The following is a 24912-nucleotide window of genomic DNA, read 5'->3' as shown; positions in this document are numbered from 1 at the left end:
CTGACTGATATGTCAACTAGAGCTGATTTTTTCAATCGACCAAATAAGCCTCAACTATGGAAGGTCCAAAATTAAGACTTCGACATATGTTTCTACTCATGAAGGTGTTCTTCCCAAGAATTACAGTTTAAAATTTCATTTAGGTTTTGGGATGTTGCCCAGAACCCAACAAGGCTCATTGACTCTCACCCTTCCCACCAAACGATCAATGAGACCATCATACATATTTATGGTTGTTGACCCTGCCATTTTTCATATTTGGGATGAGATCCGATCCACAACCCAATAAGACTCATTGGCTCTCACCCTTCCCACTAAATGTTCAACGAGACCATTATACATGGTTATTGTCATTAATCCCGCCATTTTACATATTTGAGATGAGATCTGACTTATATGATATGCATCTCCACCTGACATGTATTAGCTCATAAATCCAGTCCTCTTTAGCACTTATCTCTCTCTTCCTCTCTCTTTCTTTCTTTCTTTCTCTCTCTCTCTCTCTCTCTCTCTCTCTCTATATATATATATATATATATATATATATATATATATATATATATATATAACACCTGTAGATTCGGACTATTCAATTTAGAGACAATGAGCGTCAAAAATGACTTTTTGATGGAAGATTATTTATAATAAATAATCTCAACCAATTTATATATATATATATATATATATATATATATATATATATGTCACAAGGGTTCCGCACATATAAAGAAACCGAAATCCGAGTTATAACGCAGAAGTTATGACCTGTCGAAGTTTTACGCCTAAACCGGCACGACACTGCGTAATGTAAAAAGTGAATTTTTGATAAACTACTTTTTATCCTTAGAGATCTAAATTAAAGTTTTCTTATACGTTAATCCGAGATCCTGCATAAAAAGAACGTCCAAATCTAACTTCGGTTGAGGAAGTTATGAATTTTCTAAGATTCGGCATAGTAGTGTGCAGCCCGAAATTCGAATTTTAGATCGATTGATTTTTAGCCAAAATAATCTAAACGAGAAATGATAATGTCGTTAATAGGAGTTCAACGATAAAAAGACAGTCGAAAACGGAGCTCGTATGCGAAAGTTATAGACAAAACTTAGTCTCTACTCTTCAAGTGCGGCAAATTCGATACAATTTTTTAAATGTGAGATAGAATGAGAATTAGCCGACGATGTCTAAATGAAAGTTGTAGTAATCGTAAATACCAACGTGTGTATATAGAGAACGTCGATAATAGAGCTCGTAAGTTAAAGCTATGGACGAAACTTAATCCATACTCTTCGAGCGCGATAAATTCGATACAATTTTGTAAATCGGAGATTGAATGAGAATAGCCGACGGGGTCTAAATGAAAGTTGTAGTACTCATAAATACCAACGCATGGATATAAACAATATAGAAAACGAATCTCATACGCGGAAGATACGTACGAAACTTAGGGCCTACTTTATGATCAAACCCCTATAAAAAAAAGGATGAATTCTTCATATTTTCTTCACACCATAAGCCTTTATTTCTCTCTCTAACTTCTCTCTAGACTCCCAAAACTCCTACAAATCCCTAGTAACCTCAAGGTTCTAGAGGAAAGCATCGGAGCGCCCGAAGGCTCCGAGAAAAAGAGCTTTTTGGCTCAAAAGCTCTGCTCCAGCGGACCTCGGTTTTTAGCAAATCCCGCTATAAGTGAGATACGCCTACCCTACTTTAAATACAACTTATATTTAAATAAAATATCGTTATTATGAACCTATAAATAAGATTTATCAGTTATTCAAAATCATTATACTGATTGATCTACTTACGTGGATGATGTCTAGGCTGTGATTTAGTGAGGTGTTTAAAGTGAGATTTCCAAACAGTATACTTCGTATACCAAATGGACCCAACCTCCGATATGATCCTACCTGGTTGTTCCTTACTTGATATATCATGAAGTAGACTCTGAGTTAATGATGAATCTAGACTAATAATTAGTTGCATTAAATATTAGACTAAAATCTAATGGTAATAATACTAGGTTTCGTTGAAGGAAATTATTTTTAAGAAGCGAAGCGCTGTTTGAGTTCGAAATCACCACCTTAACAAGTGAGTGTATAGTCCATTTCATGAACATGGTTTTAATAGAAGTATTGATTGAAGTATTAAATGTATGTTTATGTAACAACCCAAATTTCACGTCCAAAAATTTCATTTTTAATTAATGGATTTGCAAAACGTTTATAAGTAACAATGTGAAATCATATCATCTCATAAACAATGTATCATGTCTGAAAACCCAAATACTAAAAATAATATCATGTCAGAGTACAATCCCATAATATCTCATAATGCGGAAGGTAACGAGAGTGTGTATGATGTGCAGCTACCGCGCTAGCTCCTTCCCCTTTGCTGAAGAGGTACCTAAAACCAAAACTGTAAACCGTAATCACGAAGCTTAATGAGTTCCCCCAATGTACCGCATACCATATAATCACATAACATACATATAATGTCAGACATATCTGGGTGCCCGACCTACCCCTTCGGTCCTCTCGACCGGATATTGTCAGGCATATCTGGGTGCTGGTCTCCCCTTCGGTCCTCTCGACCGGATACTGCCTAGCATATTTGGGTGCTGTCCTCCCCTTCGGTCCTCTCGACCGAGTACTGGGGACTATTTCACCCCTCTACTACTACCACATAACACGTAATGCATAATCATATTCTATCTAGTATGATTGTGTATAACTATCCCCTTTGGCCCTATCGACCGAAAATCTCGGGGACTGTCTCCCCTACTACTACTAGCATATAACATCATATCATACTAGCACATAATATATCAGGTAGTGGTAAACCTAGATGAATATCACAAAGACAGTCATCTAACATACGAATCCTATTGGTGGGTCAGCCTTGGTGCCTTAGACCCACCACTACTGGAAGGTAACTCACCTCGTAAGGTTGACTGCTGAAAAGCTGATTGGCAGATGTCTGACTGTTGCTCCGATGATCCTCCAGCTATAAATCCATAAAACACTTAATCAGACACTGATAACTACTCTTAGGGTAAATGACTATTTTACCCCTAACCAAGTCAAAGTCAAAGTCAATTTCCAGTTGACCTGACTCACCGAGTTGGGCCGCCAACTCGTCTAGTCACTATCCTTTCAACTGCCCTCATTCACGCTTCTACTCGTCGAGTTTAGCAATGACTCGACGAGTTCTCCTTCTTTACAAACCTCGAATGATCCTTCATCCGCCTCGCTGAGTTGTATGAGCAACTCGTCGGGTTCACCTTCAACTGTTGAACAAGTCCTGACCTTGACTCGCCGAGTTGTATGAACAACTCGTCGAGTTCATCTTCATTTGCTGAGAGATTGCCTTGGACTCACCGAGTCTGATCATGCACTCATTGAGTCCTATGAACTCCAGGTCTATGACTAAGTCCAAAACGTTGGGTCACTCCCTTGGACCCTCTAAAACCCTCCTAACACTCAAATGGGTTCCTTTGAACCCTAACAGAAAAGGGGAGTCAAGCCTCAGACTCGCCGAGTCCCAAGAACAACTCAACGAGTCGAGGTTGTCCAACTCTCATTTCTCGATTTTTGATGTACAACACTTGTTTAAATGGTAGATCTAGTCCCCTAAGATCAATCTCGCACGTAAAGTTACGAACTTTACGTGCATGCATGGGACTTTGAGCTAAAATGGTCCTAAAAGAAGCTCTTGAGTTGTATGAGGCTTTCTATGGGTGCAAAGGCAGTCCCTTTCTGCCTTCTAACTCCTTACGGAGCCTGGATCTGAAGCCTCAACCCCCAACCATGCTTGCAATCGTGGTTGGTCACTAAAAATGGCTTATAAAAGCTCTAAATCTCCCAAAAGGGGATCTAATGCAAGAAGAAGCAAGGTGTCGACTTTATACCTTCCAAGAACTGTAGATGATGCACAAGCTTGACTCCTCTGGCCAACCTCTTGGTTCCTCAAGCTTTTCCTTCCTTTTGCCACCAAAAACCACCAAGAATCACCAAAGAGCCTTAGATCTTCACCAAAGACGATTAGGGTTTAATGTGAGGTGTTCTGAGAGCATAGGGGATGATGGAGGCTGTATAAGGTTGTTTAAATAGGGTGCAAACCCTCAGATTAGGGTTTGGTCCAGACAGGGTCTACTCGTCGAGTCTTGCTGCCGACTCGACGAGTCCACAACTTATCCCCTGGGTCCAAGGCGCTTCTACTAGAACTCGACGAGTCCATGCCAAAATGTGAAAAAAAATACTTGAATGAGATACATATCAGGAACCAGGTGCTACAGTTTATGTGTGAAATATTTGATTTTGCCTGAAATACTTGTTAAAGAGCATACCTGATAATATATGATAATTTAGGATAAAGAATAAACCTAAATTAATTATGAGGAATATTGGGTAGTATCTTCTTATGAGTACGAGTGAGATATACACGGAAAATAGAACTTTAAATTATGTCATTGATCCAGGAGCATGGATTAGACATAGTTATTTGTCCCTAGTCCGAGAGTATGGATTGGGCATAGTCATTTGTCATTAATCCGGGAGCATGGATTAAGACATAGTCAGTTGTCATCAATCCGGGAGGATGGATTAAGACATAGTCAGTTGTCCTTAGTTCGAGAGTATGGATAGGACATAGTTATTTGTCATTAATCCAAGAGTATGGATTTAGACATAGAAAATTATCCCTAGTCCGAGACTATGGAATGGGCACAATTATTGATTCGAGAGCATAGATTAGATCTGAGAGTATGGTTTAAGTAAAGAGATAAATTTTAAGGTCCAAGAGTATGGATAGTGTTGTTGTGAGGATCGACGGGGTGGGGGTAAGAGTTGCTTATATATGGTGAAATTGTATACTTTGTGAGCTCTAATATATATATATATATATATATATATATATATATATATATATATATATATATATATATATGTATATATAAAGCTACACTATACTTTGTGGGATTGAAATCCCTATGCACTCACCAGGTTTCCCAACCTGATCCACTCAATTTATTTGTATCACAAGTGTCAATATAAAACTACACTACACCAAGAGATTAAAGAGATGTAGAACACTAGTTTAAATGAATGTAAGTTCTGTTTATGCTTATGTTTCTATATTGACGATGACATCCCAGAGTTTAAATGAATGTAAGTTATGTTTATGCTTATTTTATTTTTACTAACTATTGTGTGCAAGAATTCACAGATCTGGAGCACTGGATGAATAGAATCAACAGTCATGATCTGAGTGTCTATGATATTACAATAGGGTAACATATATCATATAACCACACAAATTTCAGCAAAGGGGTATTTTGGTCAATTACCTACTTTAAAAAAGGAAATTTTCGGATTTTAAGGATAATTAATTCCCTTATTTTTTAAATAATCTAAATTTTTTAAATTAATTCTAATTAAATTTTAATATTATTTTTAATAATAACTGACTTTATTATGTCAGAATGACAAAAAGTCAACAATAAACTAGTAAATAAATTTGCGGTTTTATTCTGGCAGAATATTGTTTTAATCAAGATACCTTTTATATTAAACATGTTTAAAGAATTATACAACACATTATTAAGAATAACATTTTCTAAAGAATACGTATTTTATTTTTTAAGAATCACTATTTACATTCATTCGTAAAGAAAAATATATAAATAATTATTACATTCATTCTAAAAAAAATTATGACTAATAATGGTTTAAGGATTACATTTATTCTTAAAGATTAAAACTAAAAATGGTTAAAAAAGAAAAAAAAAACTGCAAAATCTAACAAAAATACTAATACATTTCGAAAGAATATTATTGTTAATAAACAATTTATAAATTCTGACAGAATACATTATGCTAGAATACAATATCGTTCTCCATGTTTCTTCATTTTCCACATTAATGACAACCTCTTCAAAACCTAAATTCACAAAGAAAATATAATCAACTTTCATATATAAATTTTTTTAGTGCATTTTAATTAAATAGAATAAAACAATAAATTCTGATAGAATGTGAGAGGGAGAATTTCATATATGTTCTTCTTAAACATTAAAATATCATATTTACGCAACTTAATTTCTAAATATCATATTTACCCTTCATAAAATTTAAAAATATCATATATGTCATTTTTAACATCAAAATATCATATATGCCATTCTTAAATATCAAAATATTGTATATGCACTTTTTAAACATCAAAATATCAATGATAATATCTAAAATATCCTCCATCTACAACATAATAATAATCAACAACAACAAAAACTAAACAATCAAAATATAAATTCCATATAAATGGTTGAAGATGAATCTTTTTGTCTGTCAAGAGGCCGACATTCCAACAATTTAGAAGTTCGGATTCCATTATCATAGACATAAGAATAATATGGTTAAATTTCTTAATTATTATAATAATTCTAAGGTATAAAAATTGATTATAAAATATTAAAACATTATAAAAAAAGATTTGGGCAAATATGATATTTTGAAGGTTTACGAAGGGTAAAATATGATATTGAGAAATTAAGATGTGCAAATATGATGTTTTGAAGTTTAAAAATGGCATATATGAAATTCTCCCAATGTGATATACATTCAAATAGAATATAACTATAATTTCTACAAACCAACATTAACAATATCCCTAAACTTGCAATGTATATTATTCCTAAAGAATGTAATGTTTCATTATTTAGGATGTCATTTTATAAGAATCGAGACCAATAACAAGAATATAAACCAATTCTATTCTGACAGTATTTGTTACGGTAATTCACTGCTTAAGTTGACAAGGAATTCAAGATTCTATTCTGATAAAATTAGAATTCGATATTCCATTCTAGCAGAATGATTGACATTAAGATGCATTAAAAAAACCTAACAATCTAAAGAGAGAAAGGACTATGAAATTGAAATAGCAGGAACTTCTTCAACCATATCCGACTTGATCAATCAAGTATCAAGAACAAATGGAAAGTCAAGAACAATTAAGTATCAAGAACAAACGGAAAATGAAGAAGAATCAAATATCAACAACAAATGGAAAACCAAGAACAATCTACCTTACAAAAAAATCGAAATCCTCCATGAAACGTGATAGGAGAAGATTCAGATCGAGGGCAACAGGTGTATTACCCGAACCTCCAACTATTCGGTACCTGCATAGTTTCTTAAAGCCCTTTGATTCCTTGAAGAATAAAGAATTTGGTGGTGGTGTGTATGTGTGAGTGGTGATCGGCGATGGAGATGATGGTGAAACTATGAAACCGAGATTTGTGAGGTGAAGAAGACATGAGATAATAGGAAGAGATTAGGTCAAACCTAATTATTTTGTTTCCTTAATTGAATGATTTAATTAAATGATCCCACTAATTGAATGTGTCAAAAACCCAGAAATACCATTTTAATTTAATTAATTATTTAATTATTTATTAAATTGTAATTGGTGCATTTAGAAACACAATAGTTACTAGAAACATTTGAATCTAGTTTTTTTTTTCTCTCTCTCTTTCTCTCTTATATATATATATATATATATATATATATATATATATATATATATATATATATATATATATATATATATATATATATATATATATATATATATATATATATATATATATATATATATATATCTTAACTCATGAGCTACTCATCTCTCTCCTCCCCGTAACTCACCCAAATAATCACCGTAACTCACCCAAATAATCAATCATAATCCTATACAACATTTCAACTTCAACTTCAAGGAACATACCTCTCAATGTCCAACTTGTTTTATTTATATTAACTTTTAATTATAAGATGTAGTTTATTTTATTAAAATTTTTAATTTTTCATTTGCATTTTTTTTTAATTTTAGAAAGAGAATTTGAAATATTGTATATGTTAATTGGATTAAAATATGATTTTAAATGTTTAATAATACAAATTTTCAACTTTGAGTTGATGTACATTAGGAAATTGCTAAATTATATTTTTTTCACCTACAAGTTTTACGAAAAATGATCCACAACAATACGTTTATCAAATATAATATCCGTATCATTAGACTTTTTATATTAAATTTTAATGTGGTTCATGCAGATGTTTTTTTTTTTTTTTTTTTTTTTTTTTTTTTTTTTTTTTTGCTTTTTAATGTTTGATTGTATATATACAATTGATTTTACATAGATGGTTATTTTATTTTGTTCCGACTTTTGATTAGAAGCTAAGAAACTTCATTATTGATATGTAGTAATATTTATTGCTACATATTAATCATCGACTCTTATTTAATAAGCATGGAATTTAATCATGCACTACCTCCCAACGAGGCGAACAAGCACCAACTACTTTCCACTAAATCATGATGTAAATGTTTTCACCTAATAAGTTGTTTGAGACTAAATAACAATGATCAAAAAGGTAGATAAACATCAAGAACATTTTATATTATTTACGTGTAAACATACTAACAACAAAATAAACAAATTAATTCTTCACTTGTACCAAAGTTGAACAAGTATCACCAAACCATACTCACATAAGTCACCTAATTGAAAAACATCAAAGTCTCATAACTTCATAAGTCCTACTTTATATATATTATCATCCAACTTGCTCAAAATAAATTTCCAAAAATACATTAAAATTAGTAACGACTTTAAAGTCTACTAATCACATTGAGACTGGAGTATATAACCAACAAACAATAATAATAAAAAGAACACATGACTAAAGACAATATATGACAACAAACAGAGTTGACTTGTCTTCCATGATTTGACTAACCCATGTCATAGCAATCAATGTGTCTCGGAAACATCTACTTCCATGATCGATGGAAATCTTTAACAATTATCTTTCAATTTTGATTGTAAATTGTTTAACTTTTCTACATTAAAATGTGTAATGACATTTTTATAAGCCTAAAACGTTCGACCAAAATTAGCAATATGGTTTACCAACTTTTTAAACGACCCAAATTAGCAAACGCATTTAAAATGTCTGTTTTGTATTGTTTTCATATAATTATTTATACTGTAATCTCATATTGATTATTTTTGAACATCAATACAGGGAAAGTGTAAATTAATATTCAGATAAAAAAAAATAATACCAATTTGTTTCACATTCTTTTTGTTTATTCAGAAAAATAAAACGATTTGAATGATAGAGGGCGGATTTTGTAATTCATACTATATAGTTTTAGTTGAGAATTCATATTTACAGATAATTATAAAAATTTATAAACAAGAAGTCAAGAACAAAAGACGTAAAGAGATACCAAGGGTATAACCGTACTTTCACTTTGCGGTTCAATGTGATGGGTGACTCGGTCAGTGTTAACGGTCATGAAAATCAACGCTTTGGATCGGACCTGCCGAAGTCGGCGAGCTTCCGTGATCTGTTGGCGCAGAACGACTTGGCGTACGAGAGATGAGGCACCGCCGGAGGTCTGGAATCACCGCCTGCTTCCGCCGGTGGCTTTCCTTTGTTGTTCCATAACCGGCTAGGACTCGCACGCACTAACGGACTCAAACAAAAAATCAATCCAGAAACACTCCTGTTAACGCCGGCAGGTCGGATTATATGATGAGCCGGATTTTTTAGTGGTGTCTGTTTACATGACTCTGCCGATTCGTAATCACTTGATGCATCGTTGAATTCGTCATCAGAAGATCCAGCAGGCGACATTCCGCGATCTCGAACGTACCGCTGCTTCCGTACCACGCCGGTAGCGGCGATTGTTGAAGACTCGTCGACGTAACACGATTTCATCTTCTGGCGGCCAGCAGCAGCACCACCACCACCACCTGGAAGAACGTTCGAGAACCACGAAGGAGATGCAGTCAACGACGTCGGATTGCCAGCAGCACCAGACGATTCCTTAGAACTCGAAACCGAAAATCTATGATCCGAATCTGCATCTCCGTTTCGATTGTTAGATCTGAACAAATTCGAAATTGAAGATAGCCTAATTAAACCCTGTTTCTTCTTGTGGGATGAAGCACCACCGATGCAACCTCCAGTATTAAGCACTATCTGCGGCGAGCTGTAGAATCTTTGATCCGAGAGGCTATGATTAAGGCGAGGCTTGTTATACGGCCGTTGGACCGCTGCGACGGGAGCCACCGAATTCTCGGACTTCTGACGGCTGATGAACGGAGAAACAGAACACTGTAACGCCGGTTTTGTGTCCGAATTACAGGTGTTTCCTCCTAGTGATTGGGCCTGCGCTTGTTCCTGAGCAACAATTAGCCTAAACAGGCGTTGCCGGAGACAAGAAGCGCAGACACCGGAGACACTACTTAGATCCGTGCAGTGCTTTTCACACCTCATCTATAGGTATATGAAATTATATGCATATACCTATGATATTTGAGAAATTTCCAGGAGGAGACGGCGGTGCTGCTGTGCTGCCACCGCCGGTGATGGTTGGGGGTAAGAATTGGAGAATGAGGTTCTACCATTTAGAATGTATGCGGGTATAAAAATGGGGGATATATTACACTTCACCCCCAGTTGTTTTGTTTTTGCTCATATTACGACTGTTGCTTTGGTAACTTGTAAATTGTGGTCCATTCTTTCTTAATTAACATGCTATAACTAGAACTCATGGTCCCTATGTTGGTCTATAGTGACCTCAAACGAATGAAACAGAATAAATTTGAAGTTAGGTTGCTTTATTAGATTTAAGTATGTAGTACATTGATTATTTAATATATATATATATATATATATATATATATATATATATATATATATATATATATAATTGTAGTAGCCTAGTAGGTATAGTTTTTTCAATCCAATTCAAAAGCTTGTGTATCTTTTAAAAAGCTCATAAATGGTCTCGAGTTAGTGTAGAAAATGTTATCTAATGAAACCTATATATCAAATATGATACTGTATTTGAAATATAGTTTATTATATATTATTTAAGCAATAATAAAAATGTACATATTGTATACCATACTTCTTAGTTTATCATATTATTACACAAAGAGTCATCTTAAAATGACACAGGCCTTCACGATGTTATATTAATACTTCTTTTTCTGAACTGCGGTGCACAAAATTTATGTGCTTCTACTAAGACTGAAACTTTAGTTAAAGTAAAGGCTTTAAACTTGAAGGGACTGAACATGTAATTAGACCAAAGATGATGGGGATACATAAAAATTTATACATTGAGAAGAAAACAATACACTGACAGCCTGTTACGGAAAAACAACCAGTGGTGGTGGACATACCTCAAATGGTAACAAAGTGTTTAAATATTACAAAGTTTTGTTTTTGTTTTTTTTTTTTTTTTTTAAAGTAAATTGTAACGTTACAATGCTTTAGAAAACATTATTCAAAGTAAATTAGATAAATCGTACAATGAATAGTGAAAATTAGGAATTTTTGTCAATAATTTGATGTATTATACATTTAGGCAATCTAAATCATCGATCCCTTTGTTAAATTAGGAAGAAACTATTGCTTAAAAGATATCCAATTGTGCTTGTTTCCAATCATTTCAATTATTAGGTTATGATTTTTGGTGTTGCATAGCAGCCCAAGATTTTTATTTATTTATTTATTTTTTTGGTTTTATAATTAAATTGTTAGGATATTTAAAAAGGGTAAGTCACACTGTGTCACGAGCGGTAAATCACACCGTCGTTATGTCGTTACGTTTGGTATTGTGATAAATTCCGGTTAACCAATGTCTTTCACCGAAATCTGTCAGTTTAGTTGGGCATTAATACCAAATGATACGTAATTGTCGATTTTGTATTAACTTAAGTAGCATATTATTTATTATAAAAAAAACAAATTTACTTAAGAATGATTCCACTATTAATGTGCTTTTGAAATATTTGTGTAGGATCGAAAAATGGAGAAGATTGCGGGAAAATACATGAAAAATGAAACCAACATATTATGTGGAAATATGTGGACAAAACAGTTAGGCTTAAAAGATTGCAAAGGGATACACAACTTTTTTTACACAAACGCCCTATATGGTAACCTAGGATGTTGATTCTCTTATAGCTCGACGTTGCGTCCAATACTCAAGCGGTTTTTCTCATGGGATCTTATCTATTATTTGTCTATAAATAGAAGACAAAATCAAATCATAAAACCAACATCTCCTTTGTGATTTTAGGAAAACTTCAGTACCAAGAAATATCTTCAAACCTTTTGAGAATGCATCAAAAAAACCATTAATACGTTAGAATCATCATCAAGAACTCATTACCAACATTCCATCTTCAACAATTCATCGTTCTAAATCATCATGAGATCACCAAGTTATAATTGATTTTAGTTTGATTTTTCTAAATTTATATGTGATTTGAATTTTAAAACATCTTCGAATCCATTTATAAATTGTAGATTAAAGTTTGTTAGTTAATTATCTTTTCATACATAATTTGACCAAGAATTCCATATGGATTCAACCCGACTTGACTTACTATCGAGGCTTTGCTGGTTTATTTTTCATTGAATGACGACAACCTATGAATGCATAATGAACTAAAAACAGAATTAGCGAGTTTTCTTTATAGACATAACTACAGAAAAACAATAGTTATTCTTTGGGGGGTGAACCAATTATACACTAATTTTTTTTTAAATAATTGGCTATTAGACACATAATCCGATAGAAGAAACAATAACCTAGCATCCTATTTATAATAATAGGAGTCTTAATGTGAAAAAAGAAAAAGCAAAATCATATAAATAATATATGAAGAACCATATATAACCATATTAAAAATAAAAATGTATATGAATGAGAAGCGCAAGAGGGATCACGACAACCTAGCCGCCTAACAATAAATGTCGGCCTTCATATAACCGTTTGCACTCTGACTGTAGATTTATGTTGGCCTTAGCGTAAGCCTATGTATCCTATGACACCCCATCCTTATTAGTGTGAAATCCTTAATTGTTTTGGATTTCTTTTTAATCATTATGGTCAAAGATATTTTCATCCATAGTCACTTGACTTGTTTGCATGCACGGCTGATTCGCTCAAGGTTGTTACATCTCTAAAGTTAAACATTGTGGGATTAAAGTTTTATCAACGATTTTTCTTATTTAATTTGCTGAATTATAGATTAGGACAAAGATGGTTGCTATTTTTATAAGATTTAATCAATGTATATACAATTAAATAATGTCAAGTCTAAATCATATAGATTATATTAGCGGTTTGAAAAATACCCATGGTACACATGTATGTTGCTTTTCATATTAATTGTTTTTTTTTTGTTGGATTGTGATAAATGAAATATTAAAATTCCAAATGGACACATTAATATTCTAGGATCTGATGGCCAGGTGTTTTCTAATATGAATAGTTGGATAGAGAAGCTCGAAATTGCATGACATTCTAGAATATGATACCATCAATTTGCCAAAAAAAAAGAAACAAAAACAAAACAAAAATAATAATAATAATAATAATAATAAATTCTAATATTATTTTGTCGATATGAGAGTTATGTATTTTTAAAAACCATAATCATCTTTCGATCATTTTTTTTTAAATAAAATCAGTAATTAGATTATATAAAAGAAAACATATACAATAATTCTATGTAAAAAAATGGCTAAATATTATATATAATGTATAGTTTCTTACCATATCAAGATACTAGTTATAAATCTCGTATATTGTATGTGTTTTGTATAATGGAATAATATTGAACTATTGAAATTGACTTGCTTATTTCCTTTTTAAAGTTAAATAAATAAAAAAAAAGATAACCGTATTTCAATTTAAGAATTTGAAATGAAATGAAAGTTGTATTAATGATATTGATATTTATTTATTATTATATTTATTACGGTTATCAGTAGAATTTAATAAAATTGAAAAAAACATAATGAAAATGTTTAATTTTAAATTAATAAATAAATAAAAATATAACATGTGAAATTTTGGAATGGTTTTAATCATCAAATTAGAAGGACCTGTCTAATGTTGGTTAGATCGGCTATTATCGGTCAATAGTGTTTTAATAAATCGGATAAAAAAAATGACATTTTGTATACGTGGAGAATAAAATTTCCTACTATATCAAATTAACCTAATAATAGTACATCTATTTGGCATACTTTTTAGATTTTCTACTGAAAGTCAAATTTAAAACGATTGTGAAACAATTTATAAAAGGGATTGTCAAAAATATAAATACATAAATGATATAATAAACTTATAAAAATTACATAAACCATAAAATTCCTTATATTTTGGATTGAGCTTGTTGACAACTTAAAAACAACTTGAATATTAGTAACAACCTTAATAAAAAAAAAATTAAATGTCACATTATTAAATACATATAGATAGGCATTTAAAATACTTACACACTAAACACATGTCATTGTTTTGTTTATATATTTTACTTGTGTATATATATAAATCCAAAAGGCTTGGTCAATGTTATTTGTTGATGTAATTTCAATATTAAATATAATAGTTATTTAATAAATTAATATGTAATGCATAAAATATAATATTGTTTTTTTAACAGCTAAAATATAATATTTATTTGTTTAAACATATTTTTTATCCTTTGAAATAATTATTATTCTTACAAGTTTCAAATTATGTTAGACCAATAATAAAAGAAAGCAAATAAAAGAAGATAATGAAACGTAAATACGAACACTTTATTTCTAGTGATTAATTGTTCATGATCAAAATGTAGGATAATGACATGACTCCTTCATTAACGGAACATGATGATTAGATTAAAATAGATGAATTGAATAATCCTCCCTAATAAATGGAAATAATTTTGATAAATCTCACTCTTTTATTAACTTGGATACATGTTATTTTTTGGTATTTTTGAATAATTGTTTTTTTCATTTGTCATTTTCTCATTTTTTTATATTTTCTTAATTAACATGTTATATTTATACATCGATTAATAATTGTCTTAATTGAAAATAACCAATAAATTGCAATATTAGTATTCATATAGTATTTAATATATTTCCTTTTAAATTTAAATTTTAAATTTTATATTTCAAATCTAAAATTTCAAATCTAAATAAAATTATATTTAAACTTTCATATTTAATTTTATGTTTTATCAAACCCGTATAACATACGGATCTCACACCTAGTTTAAAATATAAAAGGATTTTTGGCCTATTGGTAAGGATTGATTTTGTCATTTGAGAGGTTATGAGTTCAAATTTTGTTTAAGACATACTTTCTTCGTCCCAAAATTATAGTCAATATTTTCTTTTTGGTTTGTCTTAAAATAATAATCAACTTTTAAAAATAAATAATATTTTTATCAAAATACCCTTCATTATTACTTAACCAACTAAGAATTTAATGGAACCTAAAATACAAAGTAAAGACAAAATTGTCATTTTATTGTATAAAGTTAATGATAATTAATGTTTCATTAATATGTGGATAATAATTTTGGGACGGAGAGAGTATATGGTAATAGTTAGTAATAGATTAGTTTGTTGTTTCGAAAAAAAAAAAAAAAAAAAAAAAAAAAAAAAGATAATAGAGAAAATTAGTTTTCAATAGAAACATAAGTTAAATCTTTTGATTCATATATAAATATGTTTAGGATAGTTTTTCAGTCGTTCAACCTTTTTACTTTTAACTAAATTTATTTATTTTTTAATTCTCTGACCTTAAATTACTACAAATAAAATATAAAGTAATTATTGTATTTTGGAAACCAACTTTTAAGAATACATTAAAGTTGTCAAACAATCGATTTTATCTTTTAAAAGGATAATCAACTAATTTTTTTTTGTTTTGTCTGAATTTAAATTTTGTTACGATTTCACCCCAAATTTAGTTGTTCATTTTACAAATAGTTTTTAACAACTTTTTAAAACATTTGCATTGTATAGGTTATCCTCTTTCAAATTTTAATCGATTTTTTATTATTTCTTTTGAATTTAAATTATAGTTGTTATTATATCAAATCCATATGCTATAAATTCAATGAGAAAAATTAATTTGCTAGTGTATATGAGAACAAAATTGCAAAAATGGTCATTGTGGTTTGTTAATTTCTTTGGGTAAGGTAAAAAAAAAACGTTTATTCGTAAAAAAATGTCCCTATTTGATGGTTTTGTTGTGGTTTTGGTCCCTATCTAATTAAGTTTAACACCATGACTCTTAACTTTTAGTAAATGATGGATTTACCTCAAGGACTATTTCTGCAGTTTTATCTTTTTACCAAACTAGAAGGACCAATTATGTAATTTTTCTTTTTCGTTTTATTGAATTTTTTTAATTAATTCTTTTTTAACTTCTTTCTTGTTGTATTATTATATATTAATAAATATTACTTTATTTGATTATTAATTTTTAAAAAAATTTTCTTTATTGGATTAATTCTTTTTATTGATAATTATTAATTAATGAATATTATTTTTAACATATAATATTTATCTATTAGTAAGTGTTATTTTGTTGGATTATTAATTTCATTTAGTTATTTTTATTTTTATTTTTATTGTGTTAATTCTTTTTACTGGATTATTACTTTAAATTTATTATTTTTATTTATAATAAATATTATTTTTTAATTGTTTTTATTTTCTTTTAATTGCTTTCTTTATTGTTTTAAATAAAAATACAAAAAAATCTCACACACCCCACATTTCCTAATTTATTTTAAATATTTAGAAGATAACATATTTTGGATAACACTACCACCATCACATAGTCACCACCACCAGCATCATTTAGTCACCGTGTTTATTTTACTTGTTGTATATACACATGTATCTAAATTTGTTATATATTTTAATAAACTTATGATTTTAATATATATATATATATATATATATATATATATATATATATATATATATATATATATAATGTCCCTAAAATATTTCTATATGAATTACCAAATCTTAGTACTTGTTACTCGGCATTCAGCCAAACGAGTACCGAATAATAAGTTCTACAACATTGTCAGCACCTGTAGTGGCTATGGTGGTTTGAAAACCATCGATCTAACATTGCCTACATCGATAACGGTATCGGTACTGAATGATCGGTTGAAGGCTATGTGTTTTCTTGGGTTTTTTACGCATTGTGGGAGTAATCGATCGGTGTAATTTTCGTCGAGAATGGCCGACAGTAGACGATGATCGACGATTTTCAGCGAGATGATACGACGACGTATGGTGGTAGAAGGCAACGATTGGAAGAGCTGACCATGAGTGTTTGGATCGGACCTCCTGGTGGTTGTAGCAGAATATGGTCGGCTTATTGGCAGATATAAAGGATTCTGACGGATTGTGATGAAGTTGTCTTAGGTGGCTATTGGCGGCATTGGGTGTAACAAGTTGGTGAGGTTTCCGACGAAAAATCGATGAAGGTGATTGGTGGTTGTCCCGCCGATTTTCGAAGATGAGATGCAACACTTTTGTGTATTTTAATGACTTTGTGGTCGAACCAATATAATTAAAAAGAATTAATATTATACATTATAAATTATTAATCCAATAAAATGATATTTATTATATATAAAAATATAATGCAATAAAAAGATTTAACAAAATAAAAAAAATTAAAAGAAATTAATAATACAATAAAGTAATATTTATTAATAGAAAAATATTATATGTTAAAAAATAACTATTAATATATAATAATGTAATAAAAAAATTATTAATCCGATAAATTTTTTTTTTAAAAAACTAATTAAAAATAATAAAATAATATTTATTAAGATATAAATATAATATAATAAAATTAATATTTATTAATATATAATAATCCAATGAAAAGAATTAATACAATAAAGAAGAAATTAAAAAAATTAATTAAAAAACTATAATATAATAAAATAATACTTATTAAAATATAAATATAATATATTATAAATAATATTTATTAGTATCTAATAACCCATAATCAAATTAAAAAAAAAGAATTAATTAAAAGAATTTATGTATAATAATTCAATAAATTAAAAAAGAAAAATTGCATAAATGATCCTTATAGTTTGGTAAGAAGATAAAAATGTAGAATAGGTTCTTAGGGGTAAATTCGTTATTTTCAAAAACTTAACAAACAAGTTGTTAAACTTAACGAGGTAGAGACTAAAACCACAATACAACCACAAAATATGGACCTTTTTTGCTGATAAACTTTTTTGGACATTATCCAAAGAAATTGACAAACCATAGGACCATTTTTACAATTTTGTCATAAATCAGTATATGATACAATATAAAAGTTGGAAAAAAAAATTAGAAAATAATGTAAATGGATTATTTTTCTAAAATTGGGGAAAAAAATTTAACTCGAACTAAAATTTTAAACTCTGACCAAATCTTTAATATAATTTAAAATTTGTGTCAAAGTGGTAAAATTTGCGCGTTTGGTCCATAAATTTTGTTTTGCGCTCTGACCATCCCCATGTTTTCTTTTTATTACCTGCCTGGTCCCTAGGTTCGTTAGTCGTCAATTCCAAACGTTAAGTCCCCCCACGTGCTTCACACATGAGGGGTATTTCTGCCATTTTATATAAAAAATCTGTTAGAACACCCTAAACCCTGATTCTCTCTATTTTCAAATATGCCCTTTCTTCGTGTCTTTCATTTCCTCTTCTGTGAAGAGTCGATCAACCCTAATGGAAAAAACTTGCAAGTGTGGTCAAGTTGGTGTGATACGAAGATCAACTACCAAGAAAAACCTTGGAAGACTTTTCTATTGTTGTACTGGGAAGGTAAGGGCAATTTCTTCTTAAGTATATCTATATATCACATACCTTTAACACAAAACAAATTACTCAAAATGTAGGGAGCAAAATGTGGTTTCATAGATTGGGTTGATGAGGACAGCTTTAATGGTGAAAAAACTAAAAAAAAGTTATCTCCCCTAATTTGCAGAAGTCATTGGATGAACTTCAACACGAGAATAAGGCCTTGAGGTTGTTATTAGTGTTCAGTTAGGTTTTTTGTGTCAATTTTAATTTACAAGCTTTAATTTATGCTATCAAGGTATTTATCTTTTGTTTCATTAGGGCCAGTAAGGTAATTGAATGACAATGTATGAATGACTAGAATTGTTTATTGGAATGCAATTTTCTTTTGGAATGGAATTGATTGTTTTATAATGGAATGGAATTTAGTGGTTTGTAATGGAATGGAATTGAGTGGTTTGTATTGGAATGCAATTAACTGTGTTATAATGGAATGGAATGGAATTTAGTGGTTTGTAAAGGAATGGAATTGAGTGGTTTGTACTAGAATGCAATTGACTATTTTATAATGGAATGAAATAGAATTGACTGTTTTACAATGGAATGGAATTGAGTGGTTTGTAATGGAATGCAATTGATTAGTTTTCTATTGGAATGGAATTGAATTGAATTGAATGATTGAATAGAATTGAATGGTATTGAATTAGAATGGAATTGAATTGAATGATTGAATAATATTAAATGATTGATGGAATTGAATTGAATGATTGAATAGAAATGAATTGATTGATTGAATTGAATAGAATTGAATTAAAACAAAAACATAACAACATATTATAGCACTAATTGTTCATACCGTAATTCAAAATAGAGATACATTAAAAGTCATACCATACATAGACAACAGGTCCCAAAAGTCATACCATAATTGTTCATAACACAGACACAAAACATAATGACAAATATAACAAACACAAAAGATCATAACACCATAATTGGTTCATAACACAAACACAAAATATGATAACACAATCATAACTTAAGCAATACTTTTCCCTTTCTTCCCAGCCTTTCTTGTCCTGCTTGAAATTCCATTACATGCACTTTGAGTTCCACTTTGCCTACCACCACCTACACTTTGAGCTTTCTTCCCAACATTCCCTTTCTTGCTTGAAGTGCCATCACCTGCACTTTGATCTTTCTTCCCATCATTCCCTTTCTTGATTGAAGTACCATCACCTACACTTTTAGCTTTATTCCCAGCCTTCCCTTTCTTGCTTGAACTAACATCATATGCACTTTGACCTTTGTAGCTTCTTTTATTATGACCAAGCTTTTTGCATTTTGAACATGTCACACTCCTGTCCTTCCTTGATGCCCTACCACCCTTCACCATATCTTTTAATTCAACAACTGACTTCCTTCTTTTCTTCTTTGGTCTTCCAATGGGGACATGATGATTGGGAGGAAGAAAAGTGGATGGACATGGAAAATTTCCCCACATTCTTCTTCCATTAATTGGTTCAATCTTGAAATAATACATTTCCTTCCAAGTTTTTAACCAATAAGTAGAATGAACCCATTCTTCACGTACGCCAACATTCTGCTTATTTTTTCTCATGTCCCATATAGCAACAAGGGCATGTTTACAAGGTATACCAGTGAGTTCCCATCTTCTACAAGAACATGTGTGTTAAACCATGTCTAACACACATTGGTCCATCCATGGAACACTCACCTGATATTTTCCATTCCCACAGAACTTACCCACACATTGAGCTGCATCAGATTTGTTTCTTTCAAGAACACTTGTTGCAGTTGGAGTTAATGGTCCAAAAGCCTTATCAATTACCTTTTGGACACTCACAATCCTTAACATAAGGTACTCTCTAATGTACTCAAGGCATGTGATAATTGATTGGTCGCGTGCTTTCTTAATTTGATTATTTATGGTCTCCCACAAGTTATTTAGAAGCTCATCACAATGTGCCCTCCCTACAGTATAAATAAAAAATTATGTGATAAAGTGAATCATTTGGTAACAATTAACCCAACAAAATAAAACAAACCTGTGAAGTGTACCATAGACCAATGTTGAGGTGAAATAACTTTGACCCATTCATTGCAGTCATTGTTTAGCTTTCTTAACTCTTCCATAGCATGGTTGAATTCTTGTATGTTGTTGTACTTGCACAGTTCCACAACATGTCCTGAAACACCTTTCCCATTCACATTTTCTTCATGTTTTCATGAATGTGTCGCAGACAAAACCTATGTTCTGCACATGGATACAATGTACCAATTGCTTGCAACAAGCCTTGTACAAAAAGTAAACAATATTAGATGTAATGTATACAATATAGAATAAGAACCAAGTCCATTGAAATTACTTACCTTCTGTTTATCAGATATAAAGGTAAAGTTGGAATTAGCTTGCAAATTAATTTCATCACCCATGCACCTTAAGAACCAAGTCCATGAATTTATATTCTCAGCCTCTACGACAGCATATACCAAAGGATATGTACAATTATTTCCATCAAGACCCTAAACATAGTGAAGGAGTTAGTAATTTAAATAAAATGGAATAAAATGACACAAGATATGTGTTTACATCTTACCACTGTTGTGAGTATCATTCCAGGATAAGGCCCATTCATAAAAGTCCCATCCAAACCAAGGTAATCTCTTTTAACAGCTAGAAAACCTTTCTTTAATGGCCCTATACAGATGTAGATCCATTTGAAAGCTCTAGTCTCAAGAGTTGGGTTTGGCTCACTTTCAACCTCTATCTTAACTGTTGTCCCTCGGTTTGGAGTGAGAAGTTCTTGAACATAGTCTCGTAGTGTAGTATATTGCCCTGAATAATCGCCCCTTACTTGATTCAATGCTTCCATTTTAGCCCTAAATACCTTCATCTTCGAAATATCTACCTGGTATTCACGTTGAAGTTGTTCTTGTAAAGCTCGTGTAGGGACTGTAGGGTTGCTTTCAATCTACTGCACTATTTTCTTTGCTAAAAACTTGTAGGTACAAGCATAAAGTACCTATGAACACTTGTTTTCTTCACTTTCTTTATTGCTTTGACTGGGCCCACATGGATCAAGTTGACCAAGGTCTGGGATAGTACCTTTACAAATAGCTCTCACTCTATTTTTGTCATTTTTTATAAAGTCTAGTTCCCTCCTTGTCTCCACAATATGTTGTCTTATTGCATCTTTCAATTCTTCAGATGAGGTGAATTTTTGGTACACATAAAATGGATCACTAACTCTTGCTTCACTGTTTTCCATTGCCCTTCGGATTGCCTTAATTGATTTTCTTCTCCTGTTGCTCCCACCTTCATCAGATGATGACTCATATAAGAATACCTCATTGTTTACAACCTCAATATCATCAATTTCCCTTGTTTCTGTTTCCTTGACATTTGACCCTCCAAGATCACCCACCCACTCTATATATTCATCAATATTTAACAAAAACTCCTTCATGTCTATATCAGGTTCATCTAGGAGGTTATCTAAGTCTACTAAGAACTTACTATCATCACTATCACCATTATCATCAACATCATCTCTATTACCACTTTCATGAGTAATCCCTCCATGTTCTTCATTTAGAATCTCATCAAATTCATCAAATATACCTTGTGTTTCACATTGGGCATCAATTTGGTCACTTTCAATTTTTTTTTTGCACAACATCTGGTTTACTTGATCCAATACAATCCCATGTTTCAGTTTCCTTCCATTCCAAAAATAGCCTTCTACTACATGAAGGTTGATCAACGATTTATTCTATCCTAACTTTACTAGGGGTAGATGACATTGTATATGTATGCAACACTGTTTTACCATGTTCAACATAAACTTCAATCAATTTATGTTTACCCACATATGTACCCAAATGGTTAATGTCACTGTCACTAGCCAATGCAAACAACCCAAAGTCCAAATCTGAAAAGGGTCTTTTCAAGTGTTAATAAAGCAACTTACCCTCCTCAACACAGCCTAGGGTCTCCATCATCTCATCAATATCGTGTACACAAAACTCATCAATGTCCAATAGATCAACGTATCTTTCTTTGCCCTTGACGTACCTCCTTCCAGGAAACTTTGTAAACTCTCTACCATAGAATAATCTGATGGAGAAGATAGTTTGATGACCAGCTGTAAAAGAGAAAGCTTCAACTTATTAGCTTGAAATTTGTAAGTGATAAATTTAACTTTTGAAAATAAGGGGTTACCATAATGTTTTTCAACGTCTATTTCTTCCATGTTTGCTCTAATCCTCTAACCCACCATTGTTGCTTTGATGATTCTTGCAAAATTTTGAGGAGTTAGGGTTTCTACTCGATTTTGATGAGTTACAGATTAAGTGAGAGAGAGAGTGTGTGTGTGAGAGGGAGGTGATCGTAAAATGATCAAAATGAAGAAACGATTGACATTGCATTTAGGCACCATGTATAAAGTGAAGAAAATACCCTCATGTGTGAAGCACGTGGGGGGACTTAACGGTTGGAATTGACGACTAACGGACCCAGGGACCAGGCGGGTAATAAAAAGAAAACGTGGGGATGGTCCGAGTGCCAAACAAAAATAGGGACCAAATGCCCAACTTTAGCCAAACCATAGGGACTATTTCAGTGATTTGTTCTTCATAAATAAATATGTTGAGATTACCTTTGGTGATCCTGCATCAGATCATATTATTATGGGTAATTGTAAAATAGTTTATATATACTATTATGATTTGAAAATTTATATGAGTGAGAGATATTGTGATAACACTCATTATTATTCAAGATTGGTGGCATTGCTTTTAAGTAGGGTATTCAAAATATCCGAAAACTGAAAAACTGAACCTAAAAACTATACCTCTTTTCCGGTTAACCAAACTGATATTTTTTACTATTTCGGTTTGGTTAACCGAACCGGTAAAATCTTCGGTTTCTCATTTTGATACGGTTCATGCTTTATCGTGCACCTCTACATATTCTATGATCTTTATTTCTAGGATTCTCTTATATGAAACTATTTTGGAAACATTTTATAATAACTAATGGCTTTTGGATGTTTGAAAAAGTTTTAAATTTTTATGAATTTTATGGATGTTAAAAACATACCATAAAAAATAATAATCTACTATACTATCAAACAAAACATTACGACGAGGAAGCATGTCTCCAAAGATCACCTCGTTTCTAAACTTCCATATCACCTGAATGACAACACAAATAACAACCTCCATAATAGATCTTTTAGATCGAGCCATTGAAACACGTCAATAAGTTTACCTCTTTCAGGAAGAATAACATCAACCCACAAAAACGTTTTTCTCCACAGGGAAGTCGACATCTTACATGATCAAACAAATGATCAACATCTTATGGTTTTTCCAAACATATAGGGCGGTTTAACAACTCCAACTCAATCCCTTTGCAACTAAGATTTCATCTAGTAGGAACATGGTTTAACAAAACATGCCATACAAGAATATTTACCTTAATAGGAACAATTTTATACCACCTTGTTTCAAGATTTGCATCCGGGAGACTCAAATAATCAATATATACTTTCTAGTGTCCTTGATTGTGAAATGGTTCACGTCGGTTAGATTCCAATACCACACATCTTTGTTTTCAGAAAGTTGCAGATCTACCAACATTTGATTAAGCTCAATTAATTGAGTAAAAGTCACACCCTTATTGATATCACGATTTTAATTCCAATTCCAACCATCCATCCACCGATCCCTAACCCAACAACCTTTGTTGATTTCGAAATGAAAAAGTCTAGGAAATTTGACTTTAAGTGGCAAGTCATTAATCCAAACACCATGCCAAAATCTTATGGATATCACGTTCAAAGTTGAGTGTAAAATAATTTCCTTTTCATGCATCGTATTAATGGATCCAACAATTCTAGCCCAAAATCCTTGACCCTTAACCCATGAAAAAAGTTCCACCCTATCTCCCCATACCTGCCATGGATCTATGTAATAAGACAAATCCAAAGGGCATCTTGATCAGAAACGTACCTATATCCCCATTTTTCTAAGAGAGAAAAATTGAAAGCCTCAAGACTTCCAATTCCAATTTCCCCACTCTTTAGTAGCCAAAACCAAATCCCATGAAATCCACATAAGGTGAGAACCATTATTATCTTTTCCCCCCAAAAAAATTATTC

The 24912-nt window shown here is 31.4% G+C and overlaps 2 protein-coding genes across 2 annotated transcripts; both read right to left on the bottom strand.

Moving 5' to 3' along the window:
- Window positions 1-9368: 9368 nt before the first annotated feature.
- On the bottom strand, window positions 9369-10349 carry LOC145039582 (uncharacterized). Its single transcript, XM_078987617.1, has one exon. It carries the CDS (start codon window positions 10347-10349, stop codon window positions 9369-9371), a length of 981 nt encoding a protein of 326 aa, XP_078843743.1.
- Window positions 10350-19763: 9414 nt separating this feature from the next.
- LOC145039581 (uncharacterized) lies at window positions 19764-21642 on the bottom strand. Its single transcript, XM_078987616.1, has 6 exons — window positions 21346-21642; window positions 21119-21271; window positions 21017-21041; window positions 20794-20943; window positions 20463-20719; window positions 19764-20327 (listed from the first exon to the last, which is right to left on the bottom strand). Exons 1-6 carry the CDS (start codon window positions 21640-21642, stop codon window positions 19764-19766), a joined length of 1446 nt encoding a protein of 481 aa, XP_078843742.1.
- Between the last annotated feature and the right edge of the window lie 3270 nt (window positions 21643-24912).

The sequence above is a fragment of the Lactuca saligna genome, chromosome 4 (assembly GCF_052625555.1).
Source record: "Lactuca saligna cultivar CGN05327 chromosome 4, ASM5262555v1, whole genome shotgun sequence".
In the NCBI taxonomy this organism is placed as follows: Eukaryota; Viridiplantae; Streptophyta; class Magnoliopsida; order Asterales; family Asteraceae; genus Lactuca; species Lactuca saligna.
The sequence above is the reverse complement of the archived record's forward strand: the minus strand, read 5'-3'. Positions and strand labels throughout refer to the sequence as shown.

Coding starts and splice junctions, on each gene's coding strand:
- LOC145039581 (XM_078987616.1), bottom strand. CDS start 21,642: ATGAAGGTATTTAGGGCTAAAATGGAAGCATTGAATCAAGTAAGGGGC. Junction 20,720..20,793: donor GTCTATGGTACACTTCACAG/GTTTGTTTTATT, acceptor TTTATACTGTAG/GGAGGGCACATTGTGATGAG. Junction 20,328..20,462: donor GTGGGAATGGAAAATATCAG/GTGAGTGTTCCA, acceptor AAAAATAAGCAG/AATGTTGGCGTACGTGAAGA.
- LOC145039582 (XM_078987617.1), bottom strand. CDS start 10,349: ATGAGGTGTGAAAAGCACTGCACGGATCTAAGTAGTGTCTCCGGTGTC.